The sequence below is a fragment of the Procambarus clarkii genome, chromosome 78 (assembly GCF_040958095.1).
Source record: "Procambarus clarkii isolate CNS0578487 chromosome 78, FALCON_Pclarkii_2.0, whole genome shotgun sequence".
In the NCBI taxonomy this organism is placed as follows: Eukaryota; Metazoa; Arthropoda; class Malacostraca; order Decapoda; family Cambaridae; genus Procambarus; species Procambarus clarkii.
In genome coordinates this window covers 12,180,633-12,205,372 of record NC_091227.1, presented here as the reverse complement: position 1 = coordinate 12,205,372, position 24,740 = coordinate 12,180,633, and the positions used below count along the sequence as shown (strand labels likewise).

The window sequence follows — 24,740 nt, the reverse complement described above, 5'->3', positions numbered from 1 at the left end:
AGCACTGATGAGGATACAGTGAGTGTATCCAGTTGTAGCTCTGAGAGCCACTCTTGCCCAACCATGCCATCTCCAATTTTTATAGATGATACATAGATGAATTGTTTTTAGGGTTCAGTGATAATGCATCTGATACAAGTAGCATAGATGAACAGTATAAGCAGCTTCCTTGGTGGTGTTTTCCATAGATATTTTAAAAAATAGTTGAATCTCTTCCAGAATGGCTGAAATTCTTCCTGATTGAATCTCTTCCAGAATGGCTAAATCTCTTCCAGCGAGGGACCTTACAATGCGATCTTTTCAAGACTACCTTATGTTTTACAAGCTTGGTTACATACTACCTACAGGTACTAAAGCCAAGGGTGTACGTGAGTGCATTATTTATAAGCACTCAGAATGAAGAAACAGGAAGCAAAAATTTATCTATACCTGGTGCAACGAGAGCCAAGTCACGCTGTGTACCATAGACTGCTTCGTTGATTATCACTCACTTCTGAAGTACTGAGTGTGTAATACAGTGTGTTACAGTGTAAATGGCGTGTGAAACTGTACATATTGTAATTTTAGTGAATTTTTAACAAGTAATATTGCAACAATAAACATTTATTGTGGACACATTACTGACACATGTATCACAGTTCCATGGAACATTATGAACGTTCTACTGTATACATATTGTAAAGGACACAAATGTGCATCATATATGATTAAAAACAAATAAAACCTCATTGGAAATACATAGAACAAATAATTAAAAATATAATTGTGGCAACTCGCAATGCTTGAATGGCGTGAGCGACCGCCTCTGGGAGCTTCATGCACGGGCGACCAGCACGTGATGCCCCCTTCTCCACGTCCCAACAGCCAAAGTAAGTGGATTTTTTTTTTTTTTTTTTTACATGTTCGTGTTCAGGGAAGGGAATTTATCATTTTATAAAGATCAAAAATTTGTTTGTGAACACTTGATTTTATGCACACAGGGGGAATGTCACAATAAACTCGGCGCATCACAGTGGCTAAAGGCAGTATTGTTTATCAGCATGTAAAAATAGAAGATAAATTTGATAAAATATAACTCCTTGAATTTTAGAGTATAAAAAATAACTGATTTTTATAAGAGCCTTGCACTGAATTGTTACAAAATTAATGTTCAAATATTTATTTTAACAGGTTTCTGTCAGATACCTGTCATGTTTCATGCTTTTGGTGTATATTTGAAGAGCTCCTGGTATCTTTGTTGTTTTCTTACATGTACTGTACTTGTACTTGTTTAAGCATTAAAGGTTATTTTGGTGCTGTTTTAGTTAACAGAGATAATTTCTGGGGGGAGCCCCGTCGGCTCCCCGGAGCTTTACCGGCTGATATGCTAATGTCAGACTTTGGCATCAGTCATGTGTATGGAGTTCTAGGGCCTACCGGGGACCACGAGCCAGAACCTGGCCCCCTCAGAGAGGCAAGGGGAGCAATGGCCTATAGAAACCCCCGTGTGGTTGGAAGCATTCTATGTCTGCCATCGACCGGGTCAAGCATCCAGAAAGGTAAGCATTCCAAAACAAACCCCTATTCTGGTGAAAATTGCTACCTAAGCCGAACTAGTGGATAGAACTCTTCAACAGAAAACAAGGAAACTAGTATGACGTCATACGTCACCGCGCCGCTGTCTGTGCAGCTCCCCCCTCCCCGGGAGGGGGAAGGGGGAGCCCCAGACCTCCCACGCCGGCTATCCACCCATCAGTTCTTCGGCTGATGCTATAGGCAATGGTTATGTGCTCCGGCTCCAGTGGTTGTTTCAGCACTGTACCTAGAGTGTGGTGTCTGTTTTCTAGGTGGTGCGTGAGCCGGGAGTGATTCTCCAGTACTCGGGCTGCATGCGCCTAGGGTTCCCTTCCCTAGGTGCCCTGTAAGTACTGCCCTTGGGGCTTGGGGCCACCTTCCACAAGTTCCTTGGGTCCTGCCCCTGCTTGGCCGTTTACTGCTTGGTTTTCGGCCGCTCTTTGTGTGCTCGGGTGTTCTGTCTCCCTTGTTCGCCTTAGAGTAAGGGGCAGTGTTTGCACTGGTGGGGCACGGGGTACTGTGCAGCTTGTCTTTACCAATCATAGCGGCCGGCTCTGTTCCGCTTGGGTACGCTGTCCTCTTGCGGGGTTTTCTTTTTCTTTTTGTTTATCTACCTGGTGGGGGGTCTGCCTTCGTTCTTGCCCCTTGTGTCCCTTGTGTTCTGAGTATTTTCTGGTGGTACCCCTACTAGGTCCCCGTGAGTGTACACGTCCCGGGGGTTCAGCTCTTAGAAAGTTGTTTGGTAGCTTTGGGTGCCGGTTAGCAGTACCCTGCCTGGGATTACCTGAGCGCGAGTCCTCTTAAAGTAAACGCTCGGGACCCTGGGAAACCCCTGGGGGCGCGCGGGTCCGATGGATGTGACCCCAGAGTCCCCCCCTCGCTTCCAGCGAGTTTGAGGGTTGCTCTCACCTTTTGTCTCTGGGTGACTCTCTGTTTTGCCTCCGTCTGCTGCCTGTGGGGTCGGTGACACCTTCGACCCGGAGTCCTGCGAGTTTGGTTGCTCGTTGTGGCTCGGTTACCCAGTTGTGCTAACAAAGCGGGTGCGGGCAGCTGGGGCGTTGCACTTGAGCCTTGGTGGTGGCAACGTTCTCGTGGTTTCCGCCCCGGGAGCCCCGGGGCTGCCCCGTTGTAGTTCGTTTTGGGACTTGGGGGTGTTGGTTGCTTCGGTTCCATCCACGCCCCCTTGTCTTTCCCCTGGTTCACCCTTCCTGCCTGCATCCGGTTCCTTACCGTCTGTAGGTTCGGGGCGGGGTTTTTGGTGGTGTTGAGACTCGGGCAGTCTCGGGGAATTCCCCTTCCGGGGTAGTGACGGGGGCATTTGGGCCTGTTCCTCCAGCCGTGTTGTATGAGTCTGCCAGTGGGCTCCCTTCCTTAGTGTTTTCATGGCTGCCCCGGTTTTCTGGTACGGCTGGGGCTTTGGGGGAACGGCTCAGCCCCGGGGCCTGTCGTGTAGGTTCCCGGGGCTGGGGAGGGGCTGACTTGGGGTGGCCTTGGCCCCGTTAGACCCCGTGGGGTTTTTTATCCCCCTCTAGGCGGGGCTTGTGGTTACGCGGAGTGGGGTCTTTCCTCCCCACTCGCCGTACGTGCTGTTAGACGTCGGCCCCTCCCCGGGCTCGGTTCCTTGGCCTTTGAGTCGGTTGGTTCCGTCCTGTGGGTGGATGTTTCCTCCCCCCCTTTTTGGGACGGTGTTTTTGTCATGTTTCCCCGTTCGATGGGGTTCTGCGTGACTTCTGATCTCGGGTGCGCCTGCGCCTTCATGTGCCTTCGAGACTAGTGTTGGCTTCTGTGTTCTCGAGGGTACGGGAAGGTTTTTCGCTACTTCCCGCATTCTTGGAACGTCTGTCGGCTCCTCGTACTTGTCGCCCTGTTGGGCTACTTGTCGCCCTGTTGGGCTACTTGTCGCCCTGTTGGGCTACTTGTTGCCCTGTTGGGCTACTTGTCGCCCTGTTGGGCTACTTGTCGCCCTGTTGGGCTACTTGTCGCCCTGTTGGGCTGCTTGTCGCCCTGTTGGGCTGCTTGTCGCCCTGTTGGGCTACTTGTCGCCCGGTTGGGCTGCTTGTCGCCCGGTTGGGCTGCTTGTCGCCCGGTTGGGCTACTTGTCGCCCGGTTGGGCTACTTGTCGCCCGGTTGGGCTACTTGTCGCCCGGTTGGGCTACTTGTCGCCCGGTTGGGCTACTTGTCGCCCGGTTGGGCTACTTGTCGCCCGGTTGGGCTACTTGTCGCCCGGTTGGGCTACTTGTCGCCCGGTTGGGCTACTTGTCGCCCGGTTGGACTACTTGTCGCCCGGTTGGGTTCCTTTTTGGGCTCTTTGCTTCTTTGGCCGGTTTTATTGTTCCTGCTTCCTCTTTTGGCTACTTTTCTCGTGCAGTAGTCCTGGCTGGCGCTTTCCCGCAGGGAGGGTGTGCGGTTCGGCCAGCGTGTTATGCGCATGCGCCGTGGAGTTTGTTTTGGTCTGGGCGGTGTTTCAGTGCTGGGGTTTTGCGCCCTTTTTTGCTACAGTGCTTCGCCTCTCGTTCTTCTCCCTGGCTGCAGTATGTGCCCCTTCGTGCCGGGGGCGTCCTGGTTCCTAGTTGTGGGGAGGACACCGCGGTTTTCCCTGTGTCATGGGTGTGGACCGCCTCCTTCGCCTCTCCCTGTTCTCCTGCGGGTCCGGCAGGGTCCGGCTCTGGCGTCTTCACCTGGCGGTGCTCCCAAGTTCTTCTGGGCACGGTTGAGTCGTGTCAAGTTCGTGCCACCATTCGCCAGGTGAGTTTCTGCGGTCTGGCGTCTTTTGGCTGGACGCTGGATGCGGCGGTGTTTATATACCTGTCTTTATTTAGGTATAGTTTTGTACGACTGAGACCGTTCGCACACCAGTGACTGTCCCTTTATCACCCCTTCCTGTCCCCCTCATGTGCATGTCCAACCCATGCTGGAGTCATTCAGGGGACCCTCCTTTTTTAATGTTGTGAGGTGTGGGGGTTGTAGGGTTGGTTCTGTACTCACCTGGTGAGGCTCCTGGCTGTGCTTGCAGGATTTGAGCTCTGGCTCTTGGGTCCCGCCTATCTGGTAGAACTTGCGGGATAGTACCAGTGGAGTGCAGTGGTGCTATTGGCACTTTTGGGGAACACTGTATTACCATCAGTGGTCTGTGCTTGTTACACGACCTACTTGCGAGCATAAGCCTTCTTGCTGGTTCGTCCGTGGACTTCCAGGGCGCACTGGCCTGTTTTCGTATGGCGGTTCCGGCCCGTCCTGGTTGTGGGGGTATGTGGGCCGGTGGACTGCTCCTAGCAGCTGCTTGGTGGGCCATCCTCTGGCCGGTCTGGCCTGACCTTGGGCCGGGCTTCAGGTGTAAAAGAGCTCCCAGTACCTCATCCAGCAGGTATCGACCGGGTTTCTCCGCCGTCGGTCGCCTGGTGCAGGTTTCTGGGCCTGCAGGGTTTTGTCGTGTCTCCGTTGGCCCTGTCTGGGGTCTGCCTGCTCTGTTCTCTGCCTTTGCAGAGGGGAGTTGCTATTTACATGTTGCATGTTGCAGTGGTGCCTGTTGCTGCTGCTGCACGTGTGCATTGGTACCGTGTTTCACGGTGGCGTGTCCTTGTTCCTGTGTCCGGTTGTGGAGTGGCACTTTGCTGCCGTTTTGTGCCTGGGGATTGCGTGGGGTTTTTGTCCCTGCCAGATTGTCCACCCCTGGTTCTCCTGGTTTTTTTTTTTTTTGTGCTTCTGCTCTTTCTTCCTGCCTCCTCTGCAGCAGGGATGTTCTGCGTGTGTTCTTAGGCGTTGGTCAGCCTGTGTCCTGTGATGTGCTTCTTTGTCTCGGTCTATTGCAGTTGTTCATGCCCCTTGGTTCGGGTCCTGTTCTGGCGGCGACCCTTCCGCCTTCTTTGGTTTTCCTAGCTTGCACTGCCGTTTTTTTTTTTTTTTTTGGGGGGGGGGGGAGGTTTCTTGCGATGTCTCGCGTCGGACCCGTCGTTTCTGAACTCCTGGCGGGCTTGCATGCTTTGGGGAGTTTTTCTGTTCGGCAGACGTTCCGTCTCCTTGTGCTGCTTGGGTTTCGGTGGTCGCGCCCGAGATCTTCTCGCGGCTCCGCCTTTTTCCTGGGCTCGGGGGGGTCCTTGTCGGGGCTGCTTATGTTCTGCCTCGTGGTCTCGCCTCCGGTTGGTTGTCGGGTGGCTTCGTGGTAGGTGTCCCACCTGCGTGCTTCTCTTGGCGGCAGTATGGGTATTTTGGCGGTCCTTCCTTTTCCTGTCCCTTCTTAGGTGGTTACTCTTGTTAGCTTGGTTTACTCTCGGCTTGGTTTTCTAGTGGGGGTTGGGGGCCGTCGTCTTGCCACATACTGTCGCCTCTTTTCGTGCGGCGCAGGCGGAGCCGCTTCAGCTTGCTTTCGGTCTTGGTGTTGCTTCTGCACCGTTAGTCAGCTGTCTTGTGCGTCGTTTCACCTCCGGCCTGTTCGTACGCCGCTTGCACCATCCTGGTCTCTGGTCAGCGTGCTCTATCTTCTCCTCGGTTGGTAGTGCCCCTTCGGTTCCGGTGTTTTTTCGTCGGCTCTTTCCTTTGGGCCTTTGCCTCTGGGGGTCGGTTCGCTGAGTTTTCTTGCTCCTTCGGTTTTAGCGTTTTGGTTGTTTGATGGCAGCAGTCTCCATCTTTTCTGGCGCGGGGTGGAGCTGCTGCATTCTGGAGGGGTCCATGGTTTGTTGGTGCTTCGTTGGTCGGGCCGGGGGTGTGTCGTTTTTGTGTTCAGTGGCGGCCCTCCGCTGTTGTTTGCGTGCCACGGCGTTTGGGTCCGGAGCGCATTTTGCGTTGATCCGGTTCTGTCCTTCCCGGTTCGCGGGTGATGGTATCCCGGGTGGTCAGCCGTGTTCTTGCGGCTAAGCTGCATGTGTTCTTCCCTCATGCCTGTGGCGTTCGTGGCTTCGCTGCTCTCGCTGCCGTCTGGGCGACGTGGCCTTGCAGTCTTTCGGGCATGGATTTTTGGTGTTCGTGCAGGGGCCTTGCTGCTCGTGGCTCTCGTGTTGTTCCCTGGATTTTCAGGGCTGTGGCGCCTTGGGTTGGCGTTTGCTGCCGGTTGTCTCGCCTCCTTGGGGGGTGCGTGGTGTCCGCCTCCCGGTTTTGTCCCTTTGACCTTCCTCTGTGGGTAGTTAGCTCCGGGGAGCCGACGGGGCTCCCCCCAGAAAACCAGCGTTGAATGTAATGAAACGCCATTTTCTGGGTGAGACCCGGAGGCTCCCCGGCAACCCTCTCTCCCTCCGGTCGGCGTTTTTCGCGTGTTTTGACATTCAGCCTCAGAACTGATGGGTGGATAGCCGGCGTGGGAGGTCTGGGGCTCCCCCTTCCCCCTCCCGGGGAGGGGGGAGCAGCGCAGACAGCGGCGCGGTGACGTATGACGTCATACTAGTTTCCTTGTTTTCTGTTGAAGAGTTCTATCCACTAGTTCGGCTTAGGTAGCAATTTTCACCAGAATAGGGGTTTGTTTTGGAATGCTTACCTTTCTGGATGCTTGACCCGGTCGATGGCAGACATAGAATGCTTCCAACCACACGGGGGTTTCTATAGGCCATTGCTCCCCTTGCCTCTCTGAGGGGGCCAGGTTCTGGCTCGTGGTCCCCGGTAGGCCCTAGAACTCCATACACATGACTGATGCCAAAGTCTGACATTAGCATATCAGCCGGTAAAGCTCCGGGGAGCCTCCGGGTCTCACCCAGAAAATGGCGTTTCATTACATTCAACGCTGGTTTTATATGGTATTCTTCTGGACATAATAAAATAAATGGGTTATGAAATGCACAAAATAATAAAATAAACAATATGATCTATTTAATATTTTCTTTGGTGTGACAAATAATGAGGTCAGACTATATGTAGTGAAGTCTAATATATTTATTTAAATTAATATTTCATATGACTTAATGTCATGCCCACCTGTGAGGCATTTATAGTCAAATTTTCTATGTAGTGTAGTGTAATGATATGTTTCTCTCAAACTCAGTGTAATTGCTTGAATTTTGTTTAAGTAGATATAATTCCTCTATAATAGCACATATCCTTAACTCATTAATTAGTTGAACCCAAACTGACAAAGGCCATCTTTCATCCCTTTTTGACGGAACTCTCATCTTCGCCCCATGGGGATCCACCTCCTGCTTTTGTAAGTGTTGAGAAGGTATACATAGTGTGGTCTTTGCCTGTATTGTCCACATTCAGATGAGAGTGCCTGCTTAATGTGGTCATTGTCTGTCGAGTTCATATTATGGTATTATGTGGATAATGTTAAGTAAAGTATACTACTACTGTATATAATTTTTCCTCCTTAGGATAACTTTTGTTGTTGAAAATGATTTTCTGGGATCACTCAATCGGTGGTATCCTGTTCCACCATGTGGATACGGTGTCATTCGCATGGAGCTAGCCACTCAGGCTAGCTCCATGCATACCAAATTGCACACGGCCCGTGTGAGTCATTAATTAAAAGGCTACCAGAGACTAGAGGGCAAAATCTGGTCCACTCACAGGAAGTAGAGGATTATAGATCACTTTGAAAAAATAGCAAACAGAAAGGTAGAGTGAGAAAAAACAGACAACAACAAGGTTAATGTAAACATAGCAGTGAGAGATGAGGGATTCACATTGCCTTGAGTGCATTGGGTTGTGCACACCGAGGGCAAATGAGTGGATTTCATCACCTTGTGTACTCATGTGCACAGTCCATAACTGCTTTTCTGTGCAGCTAGAATGGTTGTGTTTGCTGTCATTGTTAGAGCATGACATGAGCAGCCCAATGATGCAATGTCCATTATACATCATTTGTGAAGGATGCTACAGTGATCAGAAGATCAGCACATGAATATACATTATTCAGCATTGAGGCAAAGCATGAGGAGTTTGGTGCTAGTGCACAGAGAGAGTTGGTAGTGGTGAGGTCACTTATCTCTTCCTTGGGACCACCAGGAAAATAGAGGTGAGGTCACCACTGATCAAGTGTGAGGTCATACACACTTTCCCAGCTTTTGTAAGATTCTTTATCTGTTTGGGAAATTTCCACCATTCCTATTGGACATGGAAGCTGATCTATGACTGACCAGTTATACTAACCTGGTTTATGCCTCCTCTGTTTAGGAAACAAAGACAGGAGCCCGCCAGCCACATTGCTGGTGCTGTGTTTGTCATTCTGTCTATAGAGATCACCCAATGAAGACCTCCAGTGTTCCTGTTTTAGATTTGGCCAAATCTAAATAAAGCAGTTAAACCCTAAGCTGCTCTGGGCTATTTGACCCTCAACATCCACAGGTGCCAAAAAAAAAAAAAAAAAATATTTCATCTAATAAAAGTGTTTACTATATTGTGTTAGTTAACACAATAACTAACATTGTGTTCACTGATATCTGAATGTTGTACAGAGTCTTTATCACAGTCAGGATCATCTATGACACTATCAATGCAAAAGAATTTATGTTACCTATTTTATTCATCATTACTAAGTGGTAGTGTGGCCCCCCCCTCCCTAGCTGCACAGCTTTGGTGTAAGCTGCTCCTGCATGTGCCAGCCTTGGTCACTCTCTCTTGGTCACAACTCTGAATAGGCACCTTAACACTTTGATGCACCGGGCCCGGGACCTCCCCACTACCTCAGGTGGGCTTGGGCGTTCTGCAGGAGCGCGAGGGAGAGCACGGTAAATTCTGAAAAGTGTATAATCTTTTCAACTTTGTCAGCTCAATTCTCGTCCTAAGATATTCAATTCGGTATCAATATGTTCGCAGTAGAATTCTCTACAGGACAAATTGCATATAAACTCCAAAAGCCTGGCTTACCATCCGCAACTAACAGAGAAAGTGAGAGAAAGTTACCCGGGAGCGCACAAGAGTGATAGAATGTTTACACTCTTTTCAGTTTTGTCATCTCAATTCTCGTCCTAGGTCTTTCATTTTGGTATCAATGTGTTCGCAATTGAATTCCCAACAGGCCTATATGCATATAATATAAAAAACGGCAGCGATCTCCACCTGCCGACATGATGAAAACAGGCCGCGGTTACAAGAAAGAGAGCACTGCGCCACCCCAAGGCGCTTCTCACTATGAAAAGTGAATATTCTTTTCAACTTTGTCATCTCAATTCTCATCCTAGGGTTTTCAATTTGGTATCAATGTGTTCGCAATAGAATTCTCTACAGGATTAAATGCATATAAAGCCCAAAAGCCTGGTGAGAAAGTGAGAGTGTATTACCCGGGAGCGAGCCAGAGCAATAAAATGTGTACACTCTCTTCACTTTGGACATCTCAATTCTCATCTTAAGTCTTTCATTTTGGTGTCATTGTCTTTGCAATAGAATTCCCTACAGGAGTATGCAAATATAAAGTTCAAAAGCCCGGTGTACCATCCACAACACGCAGGGAAAGTGACAAAGCGTTACCCCCCGTGAGCCCTAATAAAGAGCAATAAAATGGGTATTCTGTTTTCAACTTTGTTACCTCAATTCTGGTCCTAGGACTTTAATTTTGGTATCAATGTATTCACAATGAAATTCCCTACAAGAGTATATGCATATAATGTCCAAAACCGCAGCAAGACCTTCCTGAAAAAACACTACTGTTGCCGCACTTAGGACTTAATGCTGAGTCCTCGCCGAACTTGCCCCTATTTTGTGGAGGACTCAATGCTGAGTTGTCACCGGACGAAAGTGTTAAGGCACTCTGTGCAATGCAGTGGTTAAAATATCTAGTGAAACAATAATGTATGATATATAATTTTGTACATAGTTATTATTTTTCATGCGGGGGTTGGGGGGGGAGGGAGGATTTGACTATCAAGACAGGACTACATATCCAATTGCAATTTGGCCCGAGGTGTACTGAAGAGAGGATGTTGAGTGTACACTCATTACTGTATGAACTTGATTATCCAGACCATATGGGAAGGACCCCCCATCCAGTAAGCCCGACATCCAGATTAGCCGATGTTTTACCGGGGAAATACAAAAATTAATATTCACAATCTTTTTATACCACAACCAAAGTAATTTGAATTTCCACACAGACTATAATTAGTGTGTGGGGCTGGGTGGATGGTTAGCTGGTTGGTTAGCTGCCTGGGTGGTAGGTGGGCAGGGCAAGCAGGTGGGTGAGCAGGCAGGTTGGATGGCTGGCAGGAAAGTGGGCTGGATGGATGGATGGCAGGCAGATGGACGTGATGGTTGGCAGGTGAGTGGTCAGCCAGGTAGGTAGATGGGTGGGCAGGCAGATGGGTTGACAGGTGAGTGAACAGATGGATGGGTGGGCAGGCAGGTTTTGGAGGGCAGGCAAGCAGGTTTCAGTGGGTGGGCAGGCAGATTTGGATGGGTAGGTAGGTAGGCATGCAGGCAGGCAGTCAGGCATGTGGGCACACAGGCAGGCTGGTGACACTCTCCCTACCCATACCTCCATAATCCCACCCCTACCTATGCCCTCCCTCCACCCATCACCACCCCAAACACTTGTCATCACTTAATCCTCCCCCTCCCTCACCGTGCCATGCCCCCATCCTCCCCCCTCCCAGCTCTTTCAGGAAGACAGGCTGTCAGGATGCTGACAGTCTAGATAGGCTGTCAGGATGTTGACAGGCTAGACAGGTTGTCAGGCTGCTGGCAGCCTGTCTAGCTCATCTGCTGTTCTGCTGCTGCTCATCTTGTTCATCTACTACATCTTGCTGCACCACAGTCATCGCTTACTCATCCAACAACCTCATCATTAACTATACATCACAAAAAAATCTACAGCCTGTCTTGCCAACTCTCTGTCACTGCCAGGGCACTGCTGGCCCTACAGGGACTCCCATATAACAGCTTCTCCTTCATCTGATACATTTACCACGTTCACTGCATTCTGCTACTCTGCCACCGACTCAAACACTTCACTTGCGCAGTACAGGATCTACAGCTTGCGTTTTTGATTCTTCGACGCTGCCAGGACAATTTAGCTTTAACAGTAATTCCCTCGTTGTCCTGATTACCTGCCTACATTCCTTCTTATGGTCCTCATGCCCGAGCCCATCCGCCCCGGTTCTACAGACTCCACCAGCGACCCAGGGCACAACAACTGTGTACATTCTTCTCTCTAGTTACATCGAGCTCGTCCACACGCTGCCTGTTTCTTTTGGTACTGGATCTACATGCTCCACAGTGACCCAGGGCACAATTGTCTCATTTTTCTGTTTTAATTCTCTTCTTTAATCCCCTGGGAGAGGGTGGGGGGAGTTGTGTAGTAAGTATATTATGTCAGTAATATAAAGTACTGTACTTGCTCTTGTTGCCTTGGTATATTCACATTACAAATGTACTCTTTGAAATCAATAGTACAATAATGAAAATAAGTTATGTTGTTATGATTTAAGTCCTGCAAGATAGTAGAAGTACACAAAATTAAGGAAACTATTTACTACAATATTATATTATCAATTTGGTGCTGTTATTTTAATTACTCATAGTTTTCTGTTGAAATAAGAATACTTGCACAGTAGTGCTAATCCTGAGCAATCTGCTTGAGCAATGTTGTGCTTCTGGTAACTCATCACATAATTTATTAAAGGCATTTGGCTCATTGCAGACCAAAGATGGGCAGAACTATGTGTATGTGTTCCGTGATGACCTCTACTGGGTGTGTGTGTTGGGCAAAGGCAGTCTTCTGGAGTTGTGTGGACATCTCTTGGTAACGGAGAGTTTGTGCCAGTTGCACCGGATATGTTCTGTCCTGTGTGGTGCTCTCACTCAACACAGTATCACAGCCAACACAGCACTCATCTCAGAAGTTGTGCACGAGACCATGGTAAATATGAATCTTAGTGTATCAGTAGCAAATGTATCACGAGATCAGGGGTCCTCAACCTACATGTAGTCCTCAGTCACTTTGAACTTAAAATTGACTTACTGCATAATTTTTGGCATATAGCATATGTTCGCAGTCTTTGGTAGCACAGCTGTGAATAAATTATTGAAAGTGAAAATAGTGTAATAAAAGTGTAGGTCAAGATATAATGATAAACACTATAATAAGGTGGTGTCACAAACATTGAACTTCGCATGAATGCTCTATCTTGCCCAAACCCATCCCAAGGATTTAAGTGTTTTATACTTTTGCATGTATCAGCTGAATATGAGCATGTGTTTGGTTTCATAATATTAAATAGCATGTGAACTTGCTTGAAGGAACTACTGTATATGGGGCAAAGCCAAGTCATTGAGTGATTTGGTTTCACCTGTTAGACCCCTGGCAACCCTTACCCCCACAGTAAAAAACAAACAAAAAATGTTGAATGTAATGAAATGCCAATTTCTGGGTGAGCCTCAGTGGCTCCCTGAAACTACCGTCTCTGATGTGGGTAGCATCTACTAGGTGCCACCACTTGGGAAGTTCCTTGGCCTTCCAGAGACCCAGAGTCTGAACGTGGTCCCCTCAAAGAGGTGCAGGGAGCAGTGGCATTTATATATTGTTATTCATTTATGCCACCTCCAAGAAAAGCACCTCAGAAAGTCAGCAAGTCCAAGAAAACCACAGTTAGCTGCCTCCAAGACCTGCTAACTTGAAAATGCCCATAGAACTCCTCAAACTTTGTAAACAAAAGATCAAAATGTTATAAAAGTAGCGAATGCTTATTCGCCCTGTGGGAATTTTCCCAGCAGGAATTTACTTGTGTACTGTTAAATTATTAATAGTAATATAATTTAATATAATTAATTAAAACAGACTGTATACAGGGGTACCTCGGTTTAAGAGTAATCCATTCCTGGAGACAGCTCGTAATCCAAAAACTCGTAACCGAAGCTAATTTCCCCATAAGAAATAATGGGAAATGAATTAATCCATTTCTGACTTCCCAAAAACCTTACTTCAAACTAAATTTTATACCTAATTAATCTAAATCTGCACTACAAAAGTATGTTTCAAGTTTTTACTTACCCATGCTGATGACTGTTGTTGGCGTATGGAAGATGGTGAGGAGGGGGAGAGATGTTACTGTTTGGAAGGGGAAGTCCCCTTCCATTATAACATCAGGCAGTGAGGACTTCACTGGTGTGCACTCTCTGGCACATTTTGCCTGCATACCACTAGGACTTGCTTGTCTTACTAAGAATCTGTCTAATGATACAGTGGAACCTCTATTAACGAGTTTAATCCGTTCTGGCACCGAGCTCGTTACCTGGAAAACTCGTCTTTGGAAACAAATTTCCCCATTTAAAATAAAGGAAATAAATTTAATCCGTTCCACTCCCAAAAACATCCATACTTGTATGACATTTTTAATGTCAATATAATACTGCACATGTAATTATAAATGTTTTGTTGTACTGTTTTAACATTTACTTTACCTTATGAAGAGTCGTTGCTGGCTTGAGGGAGACGATGGGGAGGTGGGAAGGAGGAGAGGGGTTATGGTGTGGAAGGAGAATCCACCTCTGAGTCAGGTGGGCTCTCTCTTCTTGGGATTTTCACCCCACTGGGACCGGGTTGTGGTTCACTATCACTGGCTCTTCTTTTCTCTACTTTCGGAAAGAACTTTTCTATTGACAATTGCTTTTGTCTTTGTTTTAGGATGTCCCTAAAACGAGACAGTAAATTGTCATTAAACATGTTCACACAACGGGTTGTCACTGCTTGATCAGGGTGATGTTTTTCTAAGAATGCGGTCACCTTTTCAAACATTCCTAGCACTTCCCTGATCTCACTTGAAGAGGCAGCAGCATCCTCCCGTACCTCCTCCTCCCCTGATGAGAACTCTTGTGCCTCCTCTTGATTAATCTCCTTCTGAAGTTCCAGGAGTTCCTCAGTGGTCAGTTCCTCACTGTGCTCCTCCACTAACTCCTGCACATCAGCAGCATCCAACTCCAGACCCAAAGTTTGCCCCAGAGCAACAATATCATCCACTAGATGCACTTCCGGGTCTTCCACAGGTGCAGATGCAGATGCAGGTGCAGGACCGAAACCTTCAAAGTCTCGCTCAGGGACACCCTCAGGCCACAGGTTACGCCAAGCAGAGTTAAGGGTCCTCCTTGTCACTCCTTCCCAGGCCTTATCGATCAAACGTAAGGCACCCAGGATATTAAAGTGGTTCTTCCAGAATTCTTTGAGGGTCAGCCCTGTATTGTCGGTCACATCAACACACCTCTCCAACAAGGCCTTCATGTAGAGTTTCTTAAAGTTTGCAATGACTTTCTGGTCCATAGGTTGGAGGAGTGGAGTGGTATTGGGAGGAAGGAACTTGATGGTGATGAACTGATTTTCAGGATACAATTCATCTCGCATCTGTGGAGGATGTGCAGGAGCATTATCAAGCACAAGCAAGGCCTTGAGTGGCAACTGTTTCTCTTCAAGATATTTCCTCACTGAGGGGCCAAAAACATCATTGATCCATTCAGTGAAGAATATCCGTGTGACCCAGGATTTCTTATTGGACCTCCACATCACATTCAGTCGCGCCTTATACACTTTACATGCCTTGAACACGCGTGGATTTTCTGAGTGGTAGACCAGCAGCGGCTTGACCTTGCAATCGCCACTTGCATTGGCGCAGAGGACGAGAGTAAGCCGATCCTTCATCGGTTTGTGGCCAGGCAAAGATTGCTCCTCCTGTGTGATGTAGGTCCTCTTCGTCATTTTCTTCCAAAACAGGCCAGTCTCGTCACAATTAAAAACTTGTTGGGGCAAGAACTCCTTTTCAGCAACAAATTCCTGGAACTCTGGTACAAATTTCTCAGCAGCAGCTTTATCAGAGCTGGCAGCCTCCCCATGTCGAACAACACTGTGGATACCGCTTCTCTTCCTAAATTTCTCAAACCATCCACGGCTTGCCTTAAATATCTCCTCCTCTTCAGACGACGCACCTGGTGTCTTCCTGACAAGGTCCACATACAACTTCTTGGCCTTTGCACAGACAAGAGCTTCAGAGACACTATCGCCATGCAATTGCCTTTCATTCATCCAGACTAGCAGTAGCTTTTCAACCTCTTCTAGGATTTGTGGACGTTTCTTGTTAACCTTGGTAACTCCTTTAGCCACCTCAAGCGTCTTAAATTGTTCCTTCCTCTTCAGAATGGTACAAATCGTTGATGAGGTCCTGCCATACTCCCTGACGAGATCAACCACACGCACACCACGCTCGTGCTTTGCTATTATTTCCTTCTTCACTTCAACAGTAATTGTTGCTTTCTTCCCCTTGCCAACACTGTCTTTAGCAACCAGCTTCTTTGGCGACATCGTGCGTTACAAATTGCAGTCACCAAACCACAAAAACACAGAGAAAAGCGCAAATAAATCCAGAGGGATGCTTGTCGTGTGAGATACAACAACAACACTGGCGTCGGAGGCGTCCGAGAATTTGCGAGAACCCGCGAGACGCTAGGAAGCGCCATGTGGTTTCACTCGTTAATAGAGACGAGCTCGTCAATAGAGACAAATTTGCTGCGAGTGGCTTGCTCGTTACTGGAAAAACTCGTTAATAGAGCCACTCGTTAATAGAGGTTCCACTGTACTTGTTTTTCCCTACATTTTAACACTTGTCTGTAGTAAGACATCACATTGTCATTTAAAAGGTCAATGCAATGGCCTGCTATAGCTTTATCTGGGTGAGTTTTTTCAACAAAACTTTGCAGTTCTTCCCATACTTCACACATTTTCTTAACCACCGTGCTGCGTGGAGTTTTTTGTGAAATTCCCCCGGTGCGTATGAAATAAAATGTTCCCCCCAAATTTTTTTTTCTTCGTAAAATGATAAATTCCCTTCCCTGAACATGTCTATGTAAAAGTAAATACCAAATTCCACTTACGTTGGCTGTGGGGACGTGCACAAGGTATGCTATGACGTTATCAGGACCTGGTCGCCCGTGCGTGAATCGCCCAGACACGGTCGCGCAGGCCATTCAAGCACCGGGTGTTGCCACAAATATATTTTCAATTATTTGTTTTATATATTTCCAATGCAATTTTATTTGTTTTTTTTAGCGTATATGATGCATATTTGTGTCCTTTACAATATGTATACAGTAGAACGTTCATAATGTTCCATGGAACTGTGATACATGTGTCAGTAATGTGTCCACAATAAATGTTTATTGTTGCAATATTACCTGTTAAAATTTCACTAAAATTACAATATGTACAGTTTCACACACTATTTACGCAGTAACACACTGTATTACACACTCAGTACTTCAGAAGTGAGTAATAATCAGTGAAATAGTCCATGATACACAGCGCGACTTCGCTCACAGTGCACCAGATACAGATAAATATTCGCTTCCTGTTTCTTCATTCTGTGTGCTTGCAAATAACGCACTCACATACACCCTTGACTTTAGTACTTGTAGGTTGTATGTAGCCAAGCTTGTAAAGCATAAGGTAGTATTGAAAACATTATAGGAAAAGATCAATTTGTAAGTTAAGTCTTGAAATGATCGCTTTGTATGGTCCCACACAGGAAGAGATTCAGCTTACCTCAAGAGTGTCCGTCAGTCAGAAAGAAATTCAGCTAGCCTCATAGAGTGTCCGTCAGTTAGGAAGAGATTCAGGTATTCTTGAAAATATCTATGGAAAACACCACCATGGAAGCCGCTAACACTGTTCATCTATGCTGTTTGTATCAGATGCATCATCACTGAACACAGAAAATGATTAATCTACAGTATGTATCATCTAAATAAATTGTAGATAGCATAGGATTGCAAGGGTGACGCTCAGAGCTACAACTGGATACGCTTGCTGTATCCTGTATCGTCCTCATAGGTGCTGTATCACTTGCATCCGACCTTTGTGTTAGGTCCTTATTGCACCTAGCTTCATCAATATTATGACCCTTATGTTCTTCAAACAATAAGGTTTGAATTTCACCGACAGCGCATTATCTTTCAACACCGCGTCGGACAGGTGTTTGGGAGCCAGAGGTGTGTGCGCCACCCATGGTTGCTCATTCAATTCTAACCCAGCCAGCAGCCCTAGGGCATTCTGGGAATTTTTTCCAAGATGGCTGCCTCTGAATGGAGGTCCTAAGAGTCCATTTCGTACACAACCAACCTCATACACATTTAGAATTGGTGCCGAAAAATCAAAAAGAGTTTTCTCGGTTGGCGCAGTTTCCTGCCAACCGAGAATACTCAGTTGGCGCAGTTAAGTGGCTAATGAAGAAGGGACATCCTCTACTCACAACTATTTTCTTAGGTTGAACCTTGCCACTGGCTTTCTTGGGACTCATGGTGAGATATATAATAACAACATTTATGCTCAAATGGCCAAAAATCCGACAAAAAAATTGTGAATCCTTGTGAAAAATTCAGGCGGGATAGTCACTGGGCGCGAGGCACTAGTAAACTGAGGTGCGATCGCCATGCCACCACGCGCTAGTCAGCCTGTACGCGTATCAACACCCTCGTCTTCCAAGCAACCCTCGTATTCCGATGCAAATTTTCTGAGCAAATCCTGCTCGTATTCTGAAAAATTCGTATACAGGAACACTCATATTCCGAGGTACCACTGTATTTGTAAAGTGGACTGTATTTTATTAATTTGTCTTGCTGGGTGTTATCCGATTCACAAATTTGGGGAGTATATGTACGTAGCCTATCACATCAAGGATGGATAATGGTAATATATTACAAATACTAGTTATACTACTAAATGGGTTAGTAAATACAATTATTTCTTAGCTCCAGAGTTGGTATAGCCTAGTAATAAGCACTGGGAATTCTTCAGTCACATGCAGGGAACCTTGTTGGTTGGAACACTTATAGACCCGTATCATTAACCACTGCACTGCGCAACACTCATTGAGGCTCTCAGTGGGTGGTGCGCAACGAGCCTTGCGACTCTCATAGGTATAGCATAGCATTCAAAACTCCCGTGGCTGTACAGGGTTCACATCAGCTTCCTCAGGGATCTTGTAAACAGATGCCATTTTTTTTTAATTGTGGGCAACATTCTCAGGTGTAAGAGCCTTAGTACTAAGTGAGCAACCAAGGCTGGCACATGCAGCTGTTCAGCTTGTGACCACAGCATCGCCAAAAATTGTCAAAATATATATGTAACTAGTATTATTTAGCCATGATAGTATTACAGAAGAGCCTGACTGTGATAAAGACTTTGTTTAATGTTCAGATATCAGTGAATCAATGCTGTTCAAGATGTTCACAACACTTGCAACAGCACACTGCCATAATTTTGTCCATCTAAGAATCTTCAAATGACTTCTCATGTCCCATTTACAAAATAAACTTGTGGAAAATTATTTATTTACAGGATTTAGTGACCAGGATTTTGATAATAGCAGGATTGTGGTGAGAATTAAAGATGTGCGTAGTATTATGGGAGGAGTAATCGTGGTGAGGAGTTAGAGAGGGAGGCAACGTTGTCTGCTGGATGCTGTGTGACTTGTCATGAAGTGTTTTGTTGCCACTATGTTGTTTGGACACCTTACCAGCTTAGTTGTGCAGTTATGGTGAATAAAACATGTAGATACATATATACAATGTGTGTATATAGTGTATTAAAACCACAAACAGTATTGTGGGAGGAGTAATGTTGGAGAGTTAAGTTTTGATGGAGTGAGGGACAGCTGGCTGGGTGTGGCAGCTCACTCTTGTTTTTTTGGCTCATCATACCAACTTAGTGGTTCGTTATGGTGAACACATATGTAGTGTGTGTATATACAGTGTGTGTGTGTGTGTGTGTGTGTGTATATAGTGTAATAAGAGCAAAAACACCGTTTGATTGAGCATAGGATATAATATATTTGTCACATATATGAACCCCATAATTTTGAGCATAGCAATGTTCGTCACATTGAGCTATAAATTCCACAAGTTACACACTTTTGAATAATATTACAGTAAAAAACCAGAGAAGAAATGAATGAGAAACATCAAAATAATTGTGAAACATAATATTCGCAGCAACTGCCGCCCCATGGGGTGGCAGTTGTATGTCACATACAATATTTTCTGAGGGAAGCCCCTTCGGCTCCCTGGAGCTTATCGGGCCAGTGTATGTTATATTAGACCGGGACATTAGCTATGGAGTTCAGACCTACCAGGGACCATGAGCTAGAACCTGGCCCCTTCAGAGAGGTTTCAGGGTGCAATGGCCCTGGAAAACCCTCCATGTGGTTAGAGTTTTTCCTTATCTGCCATTGGGTTAGGCACCCAGAAAGGTAGGCATAACAAAACAAACCCCACATGGTAAGAAACTAACAACAAAGACCGAACTGAGAGGTAGAACTCCCTACAATCCCAAGGAAACAAGCAATCAGGCAAACGTAAACTTACTGCCGCGCTGCTTGTCCGCGCAGCCCTCCCCTCCCCGCGCCGGCTGCACAGCACTCCAGTTCGTACGCTAATGGAGGACAGATGCTTCTCTGGTCTCTGTTTCCTAGGCGATGTTTGCCCTCATGGCGCTCACTGCCGTGTTTTGTGTTGTGTGGTGGCCAGGTGTTCCTCATCAGTACCGGGGCTACATGAGCTTAGGGGCTTCCTTCCCTAAGCACCCTGTGAGTACTGCCCCTTGCTACTATACACAAAAGTTGCCCAGTAGCAGGATTTCACAAGATCATAATTGGTTGGCTCTTTTTTTAGTGGAGTTTGTCTATAGTAATCAAGTGTTATAAAGTGCAACACACAGCACTGGAAGAAGTACAGTGGGGCCTCGACTTACGATGGTAATCCATCCCCAGAGACGAATCGTAAGTCGAAATATCGTTAGTCGAAGCGATTTTTACCATAAGAAATAAAGGGAATTGAATTAATCCGTTCCCCACCCTCCAAAATATTAACTTACAAATACATTTTATACTGAATACAATGCTTTTTTCTAACTACAATACAGTACATGTTTATCTTACCTTGATGGAGGACTCATGATGGCGTGTGGAAGATGGTGAGGAGGGGGGAGGAGGAGAGGTATTACTGTTTGGAAGAGGAGTGCCCTTCCATTATAACATCAGGCAGTGATGACTTCTCTGGGGTACGCTCTCTGTTACGTTTTGCCTGCATACCACTAGGACCTGGTTGTGATTCACTGCTTGTTTGTCTCACTAAAAACCTTTCCAGAGATTTTTGTTTTTCCATATGTTTTAATTTTTGTCTGTAGTGAGGCATCACAATGTCATTAAAAAGGTTAAGGCAACAGCCTACTGCACCATGATTTGGGTGAGTCGTTTCAGCAAAAGTTTGCAATTCTTCCCATGCTGCACACATTTTCTTAATTAATGAGGAAGGGACATTCTGTACTGTCTCCTCCTCCCCTGAAGAAATTTCCTCAGCTGTCTCTTGTTGCTACTCCTTGTGAAGCTCTTCAGTGGTCAGTTCTTTGCTGTGTTCCTCCACCAGCTCGCAACACACAACACTCAGAACACTATGAATGCCACTTCTTTTCTGGGGGGGAGCTCATATCAGCCCCTGGGAAAGCCCCTCCCCGGAGCTTTTCCAGGCTTATATGCTAATGTCAGACTTTGGCATCAGTCATGTGTATGGAGTTCTTAGGCCTATCGGGGACCACGGCCAGAACCGGGCCCCCCTCAGAGAGGCAAGGGGAGCAATGGCCTATAGAAACCCCCGTGTGGTTGGAAGCATTCTATGTCTGCCATCGACCGGAACAGGCACCCAGAAAGGTAAGCGCCTCAAAACAAACCCCTATTCTGGTTAAAATTGCTACCAAAAGCCGAACTAGTGGATAGAACTCCCCAACAGAAAACAAGCAAACTAGTGTGATGTCACACGTCGCCGCGCCACTGTCTGCGCAGCTTCTCCCCTCCTCGGGAGGGGAAAAGGGGGGAGCCCCAGACCCAACATGCTGGCTACCCCACACCTCAGTTCTTGAGGTTGATGCTATAGGCGAAGGTCATGTGCTCTGCCTCCGGTGTCGCTACAGCACTGTGCTTTGTGTGTGGTGTTTGTTTTTGTGGGTGTGAGAGCCAGGAGTTATCTTCAGTACTTGGGCTGCATGCACCTAGGGCTTACCTTCCCTAGGTGCCCTGTAAGTACTGCCCTTGGGGCTTGGGGCCACCTTCCACAGGCTCCTCGGGGTCTGCCTCTGCTGATCCGTTTTACCTTTTCGTTTTTTCGGCCACCTGTTGTGCTCTTGGGTGTTCTGTTCTCCCTTGTTACTGGCAGGTAAGAGGCAGTTTGCACTGGTAGGGCAAACTAGCCGGCACTAGTGGCCGGCTCTGTTCCTTGGGGTTTGCTGTCCTCTTGCGGGGTTTTGTTTTTCTTTTTCTTTTTGCCTGGTGGGGGGTTCTGCCCTATTATTCCACTAGTTTTTGCCCTTCCAAGGGTCTCCTCGGTGGCTCCCCCTGCTAGGTCCCCGTGAGTGAACACGTCCCTGGGGTACAGCTATAGAAGTTCGCTTGGTAGTTTTGGGCGCCGGTTAGCAGCGCCCTGCCTGGGACTACCTGAGCGCGAGTCCTCTTAAAGTAAACGCTCAGGACCCTGGGAGGCGTGTGGGTCCCACGGACCCACACGCCCTAGGGGGTGTGTGGGTCCGATGGATGTGACCCCGGAGTCCCCGCTCGCTGTGTGCGAGTTTGAGGGTTACTCGGTCCCCTTGTCTCAGGGTGACCCTCATTGTTTTTGCCTCTGCCACGCTGCCTGTTGGGTCGGTGATACTTTCGACCCTTAGTCCTGTGAGTGTTGCTGCTTGCTTGTGACTCAATTTACCCAATCCTCTGATGATTCTATTCGGGTACAGGCGGCTCGTGCATTGCAGTCTAGGTTTCGTCTGTTGCAACGCGCTCGGTTGGTTGCTCACCCGGATGCCCCGGGGCTGCCCCGTTTGCTTTTTGAGACCCGGACTTGGGGGTGGGGGTCGCTTCGATCCTGGTTCAATCCGCACCTCCTCGTCCTTCCCCTTCTGTTCGTTCTGGTCCTCCCCCAGCTTCCGGCCCTGAAGCATCTGAGGGTTTCGAGGTCGAAGCAGGGGTTACTTGATCTCGAGACTTGGGCAGCCTCGGGGGGTGCCCCTTCCGGAGGGGCGGCAGAGGCATTCAAGTCTTGTCTCCCGGCCGAAGCTTCTGGGTCTGTCCAGTGGGCCCCCCTTCCTCCAGCTTCTATGGCTGCTCCATCCTTGTCTTGTGGGGTTGGGGCTTGGGGAGAGGACTCGGCCCCGGGTCCTGTGGTGAAGGACCTCGAGGCTGGGGAGGGGCTGACTTGGGGGCCTTGGGGCCCCGCTGGACCCCGCCGGGGTTTTTCTTCCCTCTGAGCGGGGCTTATTGTTACAAGGTGTGGGGTTTTCTTTTCCCCCCTCTGCGTACAAGTTAGATTTGGTGTCGGCCCCTCCCCGGGTTCCGTTCCGTGTTCCCCCGGGTACGTTGGTTCCGTCTTTCCGGAGGTTTTCGGCTTATCGCATCCAACCTGGTGTGGTGCGGGCGGCCTTTGCAGCTTACCTCCTGCGTGACCCAGATTATGCCTCGGAAATGGATCCGTCCGAGTTCAGATTTGGGACTTCGTTCCCATTCTGGCTCCGTTACGAGGTTTCGGAGTCTTCCTGGCTAGCGGACTGCCCCTTGTTTGTTCTGGATTCCTGGCATTCCTTCTGTCGTTCCCGCACACTGGAGTGGCGGGAAGCTTCCACGGTGCTTCAGGTTTTCCTGGGGGGCGATCTTGAGTACCTGAATAAGTGCTTGTTTGCCTTTGCCCTTCCCCGCGATGTGGGCGTTATTCAGTGCCATGTGCAGGTTCCCACCCTTTCGGTGGCGCTCATAGCAGAGGACTTGCGCGCCCGGGGCCTTTTGGCTTCGGCCTTGCGGTTCTTTTCCCTCCTGGAGCTGTCCTCGGATTGGCTCGTGGAGGATGTGAGGACGCCTGGGTTCGTCCCGGGGTTTGGCGCCTTGTCCTCGGCAGCGCGTTCGTCGGCTGCCTTGTTGAAGCTGTTCATGCCAATTTTGCGGGATGCGGTTTTCCTGTTTTATGCTTTCCATCTCGCGTGTCGGCAGATGGTGCTGGGTTCCTCCGTGGAATCTGCTTGGGCTCTGGCTCTTAGGCATTCTTCGCCTTTTTGTCCTCTTCTGTTTGAGGAGTCGGCCTTGGCGCAGTTTATTCAGGCTGTGTCGTCGGCTTGTCGTCCGATGTCGGACTTGTAGGTTTTCTGAGGGTCCCGGGGTGGGTCTTCCCGGAAGGGTCGTGCCAGGGCTCGGGGTTTCTCTCGTTGTGGTAGGCCACTGGTGTCAGGTTGGGGTTCGGCTCCTACTCCGGACCCTCCCTCGTCTGGTCAGTGCGGTGTTCACTCTGTGCGGGGTTCTGGGTCTCGTAAGGGTCGCCGACCCTTTTGAGGTTTGTCCCGTTGACGGGGCAATGGGGGGCGGCTTGCGCTGTTCGCCCACGCCTGGTCCCAGGATTCGTGGGCCTTTCGGGTTGTGTCTGTCGGCCTGCGGTGGCGTTGGATGGCCCCCCTCCCTTAGGGTAGTCGGGGCTGACAGGGTAGGTTTCTTCCCCTGCGCTATGTCGGGTCGTCTTGGAGTGGGTTCGCTTGGGTGTCGTCGAAACGATGTCGTCCCTCAGATGGGTTTCCCGTCTGTTTCCGGTTCTGAAACGGGACTGCACGGACCTGCGGTTCATTCTGGACTTGTCCCGTCTGAACCCCTGGGTTCATTTCCCCTCCTTTCGGATGACTACGCTGTCTCAGGTTCGGCTCCTTTTGGAGCCGGGCACTTGGATGGTGTCCCTGGACCTCCGGGACGCTTATTGGCATGTCCCGATTCATCCACGGTTCAGGGACTGGCTCGGTTTTGTTGTGGGGTGACTGAGTTACCGCTTTCGTTGTTTCCGGTTTGGGTTGAACCTGGCACCTCGCGTGTTCACGCGCCTTACACGGGTTGTGGTGGCCCGTTTGCGTCTCCTTGGCGTTCAGGTGTTGGCCTACTATCGACGACTGGCTGGTTTGGGCTCCCAGCCAGTCAGCTTGCTTGCTAGCCAGGGATTTGTTTTTTTCCCAGCTCACCGGGTTCGGGTTCTTGGTGAACTGGAGGAAGTCCCATCTGGTCCCCTCTCAGGTTCGGACCTGGCTGGGTCTCGTTTGGGACTCTTGGACCGCCTCCTTGTCTCTCCCTCCGGAGTCTCTCCTGCGGCTGCTGTCCCGCCTTCGTCTGTTTCTGGTGGGGCCTCGGGTCACCCGGCGGTTGCTCGAGGGGCTGTGCGGGAGCCTGAACTTCGCGATGGTGGTCTACCCGCCGGGTCGGATTTGGCTTCGTCGGCTGTTCTGGTTCCTTCGG

At 48.5% G+C, this 24,740-nt stretch overlaps 2 protein-coding genes across 5 annotated transcripts in view; one reads left to right on the top strand and one right to left on the bottom strand.

Annotated features, from left to right (window-relative positions):
• Positions 1-24,740, top strand: part of LOC123746137 (AP-4 complex subunit mu-1) — a 244,115-nt gene that overhangs the window by 22,135 nt on the left and 197,240 nt on the right. For 2 of the 4 annotated variants that reach the window (XM_045727432.2, XM_045727430.2), the window contains exons 2-3: positions 7,593-7,693; positions 12,107-12,325. In XM_045727432.2, coding sequence (XP_045583388.1) covers positions 7,593-7,693; positions 12,107-12,325 — 320 coding nt within the window. The remainder of the gene's footprint in view (positions 1-7,592; positions 7,694-12,106; positions 12,326-24,740) is intronic. The other 2 variants (XM_045727431.2, XM_045727433.2) reach the window with 2 other exon arrangements.
• On the bottom strand, positions 14,019-16,027 carry LOC138357366 (tigger transposable element-derived protein 1-like). The gene is made up of 2 exons (XM_069314035.1): positions 14,189-16,027; positions 14,019-14,096 (listed from the first exon to the last, which is right to left on the bottom strand). The coding sequence occupies exons 1-2, from the start codon at positions 15,749-15,751 to the stop codon at positions 14,019-14,021; spliced, it is 1,641 nt and encodes a 546-aa protein (XP_069170136.1). The 5' UTR covers positions 15,752-16,027.